Source organism: Rhinolophus sinicus, linkage group LG05 (assembly GCF_036562045.2).
Source record: "Rhinolophus sinicus isolate RSC01 linkage group LG05, ASM3656204v1, whole genome shotgun sequence".
In the NCBI taxonomy this organism is placed as follows: Eukaryota; Metazoa; Chordata; class Mammalia; order Chiroptera; family Rhinolophidae; genus Rhinolophus; species Rhinolophus sinicus.
In genome coordinates, this window is record NC_133755.1 from 144814822 (window position 1) to 144827631 (window position 12810).

General features: G+C 37.8%; 1 protein-coding gene across 5 annotated transcripts in view; it reads right to left on the reverse strand.

Annotated features, from left to right (window-relative positions):
• The window catches only part of ROS1 (ROS proto-oncogene 1, receptor tyrosine kinase), a 98302-nt gene that overhangs the window by 77817 nt on the left and 7675 nt on the right, over positions 1 to 12810 (reverse strand). For all 5 annotated transcript variants that reach the window (XR_012496723.1, XM_019741354.2, XM_019741353.2 and 2 more), the window contains exons 3-7: positions 11325 to 11384; positions 9556 to 9582; positions 7798 to 7858; positions 3377 to 3525; positions 2574 to 2712 (exon numbers count right to left, since the gene is read on the reverse strand). Coding sequence is in view for 4 of the 5 variants with exons in the window: in XM_019741354.2 (XP_019596913.2) it covers positions 2574 to 2712; positions 3377 to 3525; positions 7798 to 7858; positions 9556 to 9582; positions 11325 to 11384 (436 nt within the window). In the remaining variant the exon portion in view is untranslated. The remainder of the gene's footprint in view (positions 1 to 2573; positions 2713 to 3376; positions 3526 to 7797; positions 7859 to 9555; positions 9583 to 11324; positions 11385 to 12810) is intronic.

Sequence of the window (12810 nt, forward strand, 5' to 3'; positions counted from 1 at the left end):
TTATAGAGAGAAGATGGAAAGATATCTATGAGCTACAACTCTTGATCTCTAAATCTTACCAGTTAGCTACTTTCCTAAGGGACTCTTTCAAATTTTACTTTCGTCACTTCTAATTCATGAAATAAAATTAAATGTGAAAGTATACAAATAGGATAAATGTTCTAGAAGAAAGTTGTCAAAAATCTCCAGAGACTTAAATGGATTGAATGTAGGGTGGAAGTTGGGAAAAAGAGAATCTGTAACAAAACTGGAGTCAATGATTAACGTGAGTTGAAAGAATTAAGTCCTGGGGCCTGTTCACTCAACAGAGTGCTGTAGTCTGACTAGTTCCAGCTGAAGATAAGGGTTCAGATAAGCACAAATTAGAACAGTCTGCTTCCCTTTTGCTGGCATCAGCTCTGCTGACCCAGACTACACCTTCCTTTCCCCAGTTCCCAAGGTCCCTTGGAATCCAGGTTGATTGCCCTTTAGCTACACTCCTTTCCTTGCAAAGAATTAAAGAAGCATGCAGTAATTAATTAAGCACCCACTCACAGACTTTAGAGGCTACCTAAGTGGCAAAGAACAGGAAGGAAAACAAATTATCTAACAACCTGTCTTCCATCCATGTCTCCACCTACTTTGCATACCTCCCACTCCCTGAAACCACTCTTTTACTTCCTCTTTCCATAGAAAGACATACTTTGATGTCATTTTGCTCTTTAGTAGACTTCTCCCCTTCTGAACACTTTTGGGGAATGCTCTGCATCATCCCTGTCTTGTTAGTGTTGGGAGAGATGAGATAGTTCAGCACTTACACTGAGTGAGTTTTTAAAAAGCCTCTTAGTTGACGCTCAGCTCTCCATTGATACAATTGCTCCTCAAGTCTCAGACTAATCTTTGGAAAACACAAACATTACTGCATCACTCCTCTGCTCCATGAACAGTGTCACCTTGGTGAAGAGGGAAGTAGGAATCATCCCCCACAGAATTATATCAAAAAACCTAACTCACTAGGGTCCATGCCTAGCCATGATCTGCTCTACTTCAAGCAAATTAGATGCCACCTACATGGCGACATGTGATTATTATCCAAATGTCCCCCACAAAAATCCTCCTCGAAGGGCTGGTCATGTTAGGCAAAGTATGCTCTGCCTAAAGCCATTCTACTTAAAAATTATCTTTATAAGGACCCCAATTAAAAGGCACTTACATCACCTAAGATCATATCTCTCATAGCTAAAAGAGAATATGGCCATGAGGCAATGGAACACAAAACAGATAACTTTTTAAGTTTTGATGTGGCTAGAAAAGTGAGACAGAATTGAAGCATGAGATGTTATCCATGGAAAGTACACCCAGTACAAGGTCTGGAACACCTGGAAGGTATATGGGCTTGCATCCAGGAGAAAGGCCCAGAAATGGAAAGCAAAATTTGTTTTTCTCATTATTTTGATTTGATTAGCCATGGACCATGGGCCTGGTATCTCTCCAGCACTGGAAAACAATCCAACACTCAGAAAGTACACGAGGCATCGCTCTGAATAAGTAAGGATACATGTATTCTACTGTGATCTGGAACATTTCAAACATGGCCCTAGGCTAGTGTCTGACCTGAGGTTCTAAGGATGTTCAGGGAGTAATCAGCAGAGGTGGCCACATACACCCTAAAAACTAATAAGCAAGAAGAAGGGAAGGGGGGAAATGCCCCAACCAACTTCGAACGCCGTCTAGCTATGCTTACTTAGATCCAAGGCCTAGTTTAGTCTGAAGGTTTCTGCACACAGCTGAGGGTAGGGACATCTAACATCTGGCCTGGAGTACGTCCTCCCAGGTCCCCTCAGCTAACGCCGAGGGTGCGCGTGCCAGACAATTCCCCCTGGGTGTCTGCCCCAGGCATTCACCTTCCTGAAGGGCTCCAGGCTTGAATCCTTTTCCTGCTGTGGAAGCCCCATCTTCAAAAGCAGAAATCAGAAAATTCTCCAATATATGTACTATTTTTTAATCATCTCAGATGAAATGTTTAAGTATTATAACAACTTTCCAGGTGGTCTCTCTACCTCTGTACTTTCCAATCTCTCTCATTTCCTCAACCCATTCTATGCATAGTTGCCAAAATTATAATAAATAAGGAAAATATTTTTAAGCGGGAAGGTACGGTGCACTATGGTAAAGGGGATATTTAAGCAGGGTCTGTCTGTCCTTTAGGGAATTGGAAATGGGGGTCTGGAAGGAAAGTAGGTTCAGGTTGCAGTAGTAAATAAGGGGGTCAGAATAAGTCTCAATAAGCAGTCAGTAGTTATGGAAGGTTTTAAAGTGGAGGAGTAGTTGCTTCACATCCTCCTTAAAAAGATGTTTACTGCTTAATTTCTCTTCCACCAAAATGTGAGCTCCACAAGAGCAGGCATTTTTGTTTTGATCATGGAGGTATGGTGAGTGCCTAGAACTCTACTTGCCACATATTTAAGTACTCAACTGTTTAATGGATCAATTAATGAAGGAACCAATTTATTTCATTGTTTAAAATAAAAAGCAACTAAACCAAAGCTTTAGCGTCATCTCCTTATTTCATAAGCAATGCGCGCACGCCATACCTCCGTAAGGATGAGTCCTGTAAGTGGGACTCGGGGGAGAATACAGCTGCAGCTGGGCTGTGAAGATCCAAACCACTCGAAAAATATATTCAGTGAAGGGATGCAGGGGCTCTACCACGTATGAGAGCTTGGACACGGCCTAGATCAACGAGGGATCAATAGTCAGCACTTACAGATTCACTACTGTACATTGTGACTTCACAGATTAATTTGTAGAAGATGGATGGCCTTTTGGCTATTGGGTGACCCACGGTCTGCCAGACCAGATGAAATGGAGGCCTGGAGCTTAGATCTGAGCCATACAGACATCAGTCTGCATAATTCATACAAAAAGTCTTTCCTTTTTCAAAATTGCAAAATTATGGATTCAGTTATTTGGCACTTATCACAGGGCTTTACTTTAATTTTTCTATGTTAATATACTTGGTGTCTTGGGACTATTTTTCTCTGAACTGGCTCATGCTTCATAAAAGGGACAATCCTCATGACCTCCCTACCCTCCATCCTAGTTAGAATCATTTTAAATAGGATGGCAGATAAGGACCAATAGTACAAGTAGTTGGTTACGTGATGCTGTGCTGAAGGAATAATATATATGTCCAATAATATAGTTTCCTCAAAAATAAAGCATTTAGCATTAACATGTTACAGAGTAGCAGAGATTAAATACATCTAATCCAACCACTCATTTTATTCCTGAATCTTCTCCAGAATGTATATCTATAATTACATGTAGTAATTTGGCACTTTTAATAACTTGGGGGGAAAAATCTGTGTTTAAGAAGATGGACAGGTTTTCATACCTCAGTGTAAGTCCAGCTCCCCAGAAGTTGTGCATATTTCCATTGAATGATGTATTTTATCCCAGAGATATTGGCAGATTTCCATCGTAACGTCACACTATGGTTTCCAATGGAAGAAGCAAAGGGTGCAGTGGGGAGGTCTGAATTCTCTGAGAGGAGAAAACAAGATTTCATTCACCATGCAGCCCTCTCTGTCAAACCAGGAGAGAGGATGCCCATTTCATCAAGTGCTCTCAGGATTCTGTTGCTACAACTACATCTTTGCCACAGTAATTCAACTGAATAATTCACCTGATGTGCACATTCACTTGGTTTATTGTTTAAAATCAGCCAGTCAGTTGGGCAGTTTTTTCCCCCATAGAATTCACTGTTATCTCTGAAGATACTCTTTTTTTTTTTTAAACAGGCCAGCAACATGAAGTCTTTTTGAGACTGTCTGGTTTTCTCTTGCAATACCACTTCTTTATAGGCTAGAGGGGTGGCTGCCAGAACCATCCTTTGTCCCAGGACATAAATCCCAGGACATTTTTTTTTTTTTGTACTATAATTCTGCTGTTATTGCCCATCTTGTCAGCAAATAATTTTTACATGTGCAAGTAATTGTACTCGAAAGGATTTTATATTCAACTGTCTTGTCTTGCAGTAAAATGTTTCGTGACTTCTAAGCATTAGTGAAATTACAATTGTTTCACAGGTTTTTGGTGCTACTTCCCAGGCACAGATCAAGGAGCTAGACGTCTGAAAGGTATATACCACTGGGATAAAATTATTTTACTTTACTTTTGCTATTGTCCAAAATCATGACTAATTTATTGCTTCAGCTTGTTTCCCCACCACCCCAATTTTTTATAGCGGTAAAATACACATGACATAAAGTTTATTATCTTAACCATTTTTAAGTGTACAGTTCACTGGTGTTAAGTACATTTATATTGTGCAACCGTCACTACCATCATCTTCAGAATTCTTTTCATCTTGTAAAACTGAAACTCTACCCATTAAACAATAACTCATCATTCTCCCTTCCCTTCCCCCTAGCAACCACCATTCTACTTTTTGTCTCTATAATGTTAACTACTCTAAGTATAAGTGGAATCAAACCATATTTGTCTTTCTGTAACTGACTTATTTCACTTAGCACAATGTCCTCAAGGTTTACTCATGCTGTTATATATATATATATATATATATATATACACATGCTGCATTTTGTTTATTCATTTGTCCTTCAGTGGACACTTGGGTTGCTTCCATGTTTTAGCTGTTATAAATTCAATATGGGTGTATAATATCGGTGCATAAATACCTCTTCGAGACCCTGCTTTTAATACTTTTAGCACATACCCAAAAGTGGAATTGCTGGATCATATGGTCATTTTATCTTTAATTTTTCAAGGAACTACCATCCCATTTTCCACAGTGGCTATACTATTTTACATTCCCACCAGTGTTCCAATTGCAGTGTTCCAACTTCTCCAATTTCTCTTCAACACTTTTACTTTTTTTATGGGCATGAAGTGGTATTTCATTGTAGTTTTGATTTTCATTTCCCTAATGATTAGTGATGTTGAGCATCTTTTCATGAGCTTATTGGCCATTTTTATATCTTTTTTTGAAAAATATCTATTTAAGTCATTGCCAATTTTTTAATTGGATTGTTTGTTTTTTTACTGTTGTTGAGTTTTAGGAGTTCTCTATATATTTTGGATATTAATCCCTTCTCAGATATAGCATTTGCAAATATTTTCTCCCATTCTATTGGTTCTTTTTTATTTTACTATGTTGATAGTCAACATAGTATGTTGACTTTCTAGGCATAAAATTTTTTCATTTTCATGAAGTCCAATTTGTTTATTTTTTTCTTTTTTTGCCTGTGCCTTTGGTGTCATATACAAGAAATCATTGCAAAGTCCACTGTTGTGAAGATTTTGCCCTGTTTTCTTCCACTAGTTTTAGAGTTTTTAGGTCTTACTTTTAAATCATGGATCCATTTTGAGTTAATTTCTGTATATGATGTTATATAAGGGTCCAACTTGATTCTTTTGCATGAGGATATCCAGTTTTTCCAGCACCATTTGTTGAAAAGGCTATCTTTTCTCCCCATTGAATGGTCTTGGCATTCTTGTTGAAAATCATTTAACCATATATACAAGAATTTATTTCTGAACTCTATATTCTAGTCCATTGGTCTATATGTCTGCCTGTGTGCCAAAGCACACTACCATGTTTCCCCGAAAATAAGACCTAGCCAGACAATCAGCTCTAATGCGTTTTTTGGAGCAAAAATTAATATAAGACCCGGTATTATATTACATTATATTTATTATATTAAGACCATGTCTTATATTATAGTAAAATAAGACCGGGTCTTATATTAATTTTTGCTCCAAAAGATGCATTAAGAGCTGATTGTCCAGCTAGGTCTTATTTTGGAGGAAACACAGTATTTTGATTACTATAGCTTTGTAGTAAGATTAAAATCAGGAAATGTGAGTCCTCCAGCTTTGTTCTTCTTTTCAGGATTTGTGGTCCCTTGAGATCCCATATAAATTTTAGGTTGGGTCTCTCCATTTCTGCAAAGACCATCTTTAGGATTTTGATAGGGATTGCATTACATTTGTAGATCACTTTGTTACTATTGGCATCTTAACAATGTTGTCTTTCAACCCATAAATATGGGATGTTTTTCCATTTATTTAATCTTGTTTGTTTTTGAAATATTTTATAGATTTTATTTTACAAGTCATTCACCTCCTTGGTTAAGTAAATTCCTAAGTATTGTATTCTTTTTGATATTATTGTGAATGGAATTGGTTTCCTAATTTCCTTTTCAGATTGCTTATTACTAGTACACAAAAATGCAATTTGATTTTCGAGTGTTGCCTTTAAATTACGCTACTTTGCTGAAGTTGTTTATTAGTTCAACATCTCTTTTTGTGGTATCTTTAGGATTTTCTACATAGTATAAGATTATGTCATCAGCAAATACAATTTTACTTCTTCCTTTAAAGTTCAGATGCCTTTTATTAGATCTATCAAATACGATGACTCTTTCTCTTCTAATTTCTCTGGCTAGGACTTCCAGTGAATAAAAGTGGCAAAAGCAGGCATTGTTGCTTGAACTTAGGGGATAAGCTTTCTTTTACAGAAAAAGAATCACTACTCTTGTTGAGAAAACATGGTAAATTTTTGTAAGGAGCTTAAAATGGCTAAATACAAACACCTATGACCTCACTCTTCTAAAAGATAGCACAATTCTCATCACTTATAGATACTGAATCTGGGCTAATTAAAGACCATACAAGAACACTCTGTGACCCAGAAAAAAAATAAAGCCATTGTTTTCTAAAGGTCTAGATTACAGAGAGGCTTAGCACAAAGCTTCTCTGCTGGTTCTTCAATTTATGATTCATTTTTGGCTACCATAAAATACAAGGTAAAGCACAGTTCCACTTTTCACCTTTTATGGTGAGAAATGAGTAATAGCAGGGATTGAAACATGCTGTGGGACACCTTAAAGAGGAGTCCAATGTTGCAGAGTAAGGAAGAACCATAAGGCATCAAAAAAGATGTAAGTTGAGAACTGGGCAGAAGAGTTTTGTAAGTATAAGTAAATGTAAATGTCATAGCTAAAAAAAGACATGTTTCAAAGCCATGGTGATGCATATGGAAAAACAGAGGTAAAGTAGGTTTATTCTATAACATCAAGACAAAAGTTAACCAAATGAGAAAGAGAAGGTAAACTGAACTATATACTACTCTTAATACAGTGCATAGCAGAGTGGATAAGAAGAGACTCTGGAATGAGATAAGTGGGTTTTAATTCAAGTTACATCTCTCGCTAGTATACAGCCCCAAACAAATATTTACACTTGTGCCTCATTTTTCTTATCCGTAAAATGAAGATGTTAATAGTATTCACATCTCTGAGAACAATAAAAGCTAATACCTATAAATTACTTAGAACAATTCCTGATTCATAAATGCCTAATACTAATTATTTGTATTTCAATATATTATTAGCTATTATCATTAAAACAGTGGCATTTCCTGACATCAAGTCAGCTCAGGATTCACATTTGTCTCTCTCATTGAAATAGAAGTGATTGCATCTACTGAACTGAGGGCCAAATCTCAAGGTCTAAACATCAGTCATGTGCTGTTTCCCCTATTTTGCTCTGAAAGACATTTCACTGAATTTATCTGAAAATGACTTCCAACTTTGAAATGATTGAAATATAGATCAGATAGATAGATAGATAGATAGATAGATAGATAGATAGATAGATAGATAGATAGATAGATCATACTGAGATATAGAAGTTTAGATATTCAAAGAAGTGGCTCATTATCCTTACATAAGCACAGGTTCCTAGAGTGGTGTGGATTATTTTCGGTAATAGTCATATGTGTCTGCTTACCTAGCACTTCCGCTTCATATGCACCGTCAGAAGTGCTACAGCCGATCTCACAGGATTCTCGCTATGGGAGACAGGTAGCACATCAGTCAGTGCAGCCTTTGTACTGCTTTGGCTGATAAGCTTCACTAAACACTGAAATCTAAATGCCTGACATAAAAGTATACCTGTATATCAATTATTTCAACTATAATACTTAAAATTCCCATTTGGCAGTGGGATTAGAACAGCACCTTTCAAACATTTTTGACCATGTCCTAAATTCCAAAATACATGTAATAAAACAACTTAGTACATACATATTGGTGGGGGTTGGTAAAATTCTTGAAATAGTACTTTTATTTTTCCTTTTAAAAATAATTTTATTGAGATATATTTTATATATCATAAAATTTGTCCATCTAAATCACACATTTCAGTTTTTTTTTAGCATATTCAGAGCATCACTGCAATCTAATGTTAGAATATGTTCATCCCCAAAAGAAATCCTGTACCTGTGATGCAATCTTATCTATTCTATTCTATTTCATTTTGTTTATTGTGACTCTTTATTCATTACCTTGATTTCATGAGCCTCTAATGGATGATACCTCACAGTATGAAAAGACACTGAGCTCAACAATGCAATTATGTTTGCCATCTTAGTCAAAGTTCTGGTGAGCTAATAACCTAAAACTCTATCTTAAAATTATGTTTATTTCATATATTCATGCTTTCATTGAAAAATTAAAAACTGACTATGAGCTTTATAGGAACTAAACATTTGAATGGATGTCTTAATATCAATGTTAAAATTTTAAAGTCTACAAAAATGTAATAATGGTTAACATTTTATCTCATTAACCAAACATTTTGATGACAAAGACACAAATTTCCTTTTAATAGATGCATTAACATTAGCTATGAAAAAAAAAATTTAACTTGGAGAAAAGGCACATTGTAAAATTACAACACAATCACAATCAATCTTCCTATTATCATTCAATTTATAATTATAATACCTAGAACAACATGTTATTGTTTCTCATGAAAATAGTAGAAACCATGGCACAATTCATTTGCTCTAAACATCCCAGATAGAGGGCTTTGATTTGCAAATACTAGCTGTCCAATGTTTGATCTGTACTCACAAAGGAAATGGACACTGATAAACCCAGGTTTGCTCATTTAAGGATTAATTTAAACAACTCAGTTTGGGCTCAGGATTATTTAATTCAAGGGTTTAGTGTACTTTTCCCATCTTCTTTCCAGGTTTCAGTAAAATACATTCAATACATTCACTAACTGCAGAGAATAAGGAAGAAAATTGCAACTAAACTTTTTTTTCTTTTAATGCATTGTAGTTAATGTTAGAGCATATGCTTTATGGGTAAGCAAATGAAATCAGCAAAGAGAAGGCTATCCCTAGATGTGCTGCTTCTTCTCTCCCCACTACCCTCTCCTGCCCAGGCTTCAGGAATTTGAACCTTTCGAACCAGGTTAGAGCAATATACATGTATGTATACGAATGTGTATATACATATATACACCTTTATACACTTACATATACACTATATAGATGTGCACAAAGGTATATAAAACACAGCAAATATTTTTGTCAAAAATGGAATTACACAGTCATTTTTATACCCTGAGTATAACACTACAAGAAAGAATGTTTCTGTACACTGAGAATGACTCAGGTTTCTTCATTCTTTTTTTAACAAGAGATAAAGACCTGGGGTTTAATGAGATCCTTTTTGCAAGTGATAGCCCACTTACCTCACAAACTGTGGCATAGGTATCATTCTGCACAGAAAAAAAAAAAACCGGAAAGGAAGACTGTTTAAAATCTTTAAAGTCGTAAATTATTTTAATGACATTTAGCTGTACATCTCATAATCTGAATGTCATTTATTTCCTCCAAATCAATTTTTTTCCAAATCAATTTCTTATCCCACCGTTGACAAACAACCAATAAAATCAATGAAAAGCAAGGAAGCACAGAGCAGGGCCTACTGTCCAAACAGGCCACTGAGGGAACAGCTATAAAAATGATGTTGTTTGCATTACTGGAAAAATGGTGAAGCGTGAGGTCTACTAGCCAACCTCAGTCAGCTAAGAGGTAATCTGTGATGGACCAGGTTAGAGAATGTGGGCGTGTTGGCAGATGCCCAGGGAAGACAGAACTTGAAATAAAAACCACCACTAGGTAAGGCCAGCAGGTCCTCTGCCCAGACTGGCTGCTCCAGTGTCCACTCTGCTTGCTGGACTGTTCCTGACAATAAATGGTGCTGCCATCCACTCACTCCCAAGTGTTGTCTGTACACCTGCTATTTGCCCCTCACTGTGTCCAGTGCAGGAGACAAAGTGTGAACAGGAAAGAGCATCCTGCCCTGATGGGCTTACATGTCAGGGCAAAAGATGTTTAAACGTATAACTAGACAAAATAATGATTTAAATTGCAATTTGTAGAAAGTGCTCCCAAGGAGAGGCGAAAGTGTTTTTAGACTGTATAGTAGTTGTAAGGTCCAGATAGCACTTGCCCCACCTTCTGGTAACTTCTGTTCTATGAAGCACATAGTCACAAACATGAGAATGGGTGTGTGTAACTCCTATGACAGAGATCTGTGAGGATATACTGTAAAGAAAAGCTATGAGGATAGGCTAATGTCCTTATTTAAATCTCAATACTACAATCTGAGTTCTTAATAGAAAATGACATTACCCAACATTACTGTGATCCTTACTGATTTAATCTCTGACCTAAACAAAACAACCTAAACAAGGCAACCTACTCTTAAATCAGAAAATTCTTACCCATGAGATGGAGTAATGACAGTATATCAGGTGCTATCCTTAGAAGGGAGATTCGATTATTATCCTAATTTATTGACAAGGAAAGTAAAGTACCAAAAGTTAAGTACCTTAAGTAAGTGATACACACTGAGGGACAAAGCCAAGATAAATTAAAAGTAAAAAATAAAGTTTTGGGGGATGCGTTCCTACATAAAGTGGTGCAAACCTAGGTGCTTATGAGCTCTGGGTTAGATCGTTACCATGTTCCCTGCAGAGAAACTTAGAACATGATTTTGGACCCTGCTCTCCAAAGTAAGGTCTGGAGACCCACCAGTATTGCATCACATAGGAGCTTGTTACAAGTGCAGAATCTCAGGTCCCACGCAAGACCTACTGAATCAGAATCTGCATTTTAACAAGATCCCCAGTTGATTGCATATTAAATTTTGAGAAGCTCAGGACAAGGAAATATAACAAACACCTAACATTCTACTAAAAGGCCTTTCTAGTTTGGAGCAATTGGGCATCCCTGGGTTTCATGGTTTTTTTTAACCTCCCTTGGTCTCCAGTTGCATTCATAGGGTTGATCTCAATTTATTCCCCATCACTACGTTATTCAGTCTATCATACTTTCCCTTTAGAGTCAAGCTAACTAACTGAAAGCCAGTGGAAATTCAACTGGGGATCCTCTTAGGCAACTTTTCTCTTGAGGGAAAAATTAATATAAAAACAGAAAAATAAATAATACTTACACACTTTAAAGCACAGTTTTCCTGATCTAAAGAGTTCCAAAAATGACATCCTTGGATACACTGCAAGAGACAATAAGAGGCAGCAGTGACTGAAGAGGTATGACTTTTTTGTCACCTGAAAATGCAACATAGTAACAAAAAGTGTTTTAGAAATAGAAATCTACCACGGAAACTGTGGCCTCTAAAGGATCAGGACTTCTGGGACTCTACGCAGAGCCGCCCCGTCTACAGACAGAGCAGAGCTTGGTGTGGTTCACTGCAGGACGGCAGGGGTCCCGAGTGGAGGTCAGCCTGGGCTGGGCAGGCTGAGAACTCAGAGAATAGCTGACCTTCAGGGAGCACACTGTCCACTGTGTGGTTGGCAGCAGGTAAAGTCTAGGAGAGCATGGCGTCAAACACATCGTGGGGCCATGGGGTGGCCTCATGTGACAAACAAAACTCAACATTACTGTGATATTACCCAACATTACTGTGATCAAAGCTGGGAGTCAACCGGAAGGCAGCGTATCAAAACCTGAATAGGTGGACAGTTTGGGAAGCCAGCTGCCCCCTAGCCTGCTTTCGTCCCATAGTTGCCCTGAAAAGCTTTTCCCAAAGCTTCCCTGGCCTCCTATTGGACAGATTTAGCGCATTTCTCCCTGCCTTACTCGATCTATCTGTGTCTGCAGTTCTGTAGACCATTCTTTCCCCAGGCTGCAGTGACCCCTGGATTGCCATTCTCCTTCCTCTCAGTTCCTTCCTTTTTGCTGTCTCTTTTGCCTCCCCCCACCCCTTTTGGGTTTGTGTCCTATCCTCAGCTTTTTCTCTAACTGCTCTTAAAGCTCTCCATGAGTGAGCTCTTCCACTCCCTCAGCTTCAACCATCCTAGGTGTCAGAAACCCCCAAATTTAAACCTCAACTGAGGCTCCTTCCTGAGCTCCAGACCCAGATTTCCAATTGCTCATTAGACATCTTTATTTGAGTCCCCACAAGCACTGCAAATTCAGCATGTGAAATATTAAATTCCTCACTCTCTACCCTCCAATTCACTCTTTCTCTTCATTTTCCATTAATATGCTAGAATCTGCTGAGCCGGTTGAGCCAGGAACCAGGGCGCCTTCTCTTCCTCTCATTCCACTGGCCCCCCGGGACAACCCCTCACCAAGTCCTATCGACTCATCTCTTCATTAACTGAAATCCATCTGGGTTCCTCACTCACTCCTATCCCATTTTTCTTCTGTGCCAACCACCACTTGCCAACAGTCTCATGAGGGGCCTCTCTTGTTTCCACATTTGGAATGATCCTTTTAAAAACAAAACCGAAACACACCCTTCTCTTACCTAAAATTCTGTGTGTAAACATAACCAAATTACCAACATGGTATACAGAGCTCTCCACGATCTGGCCCTGCCTAACATGACAACCTCGTCTTCCATCTCCCCATCCTCCACACACATACCCCATTTTCCAAGTAAGCCAAAGTGTTCTTACTTTCCTGAACAAGTT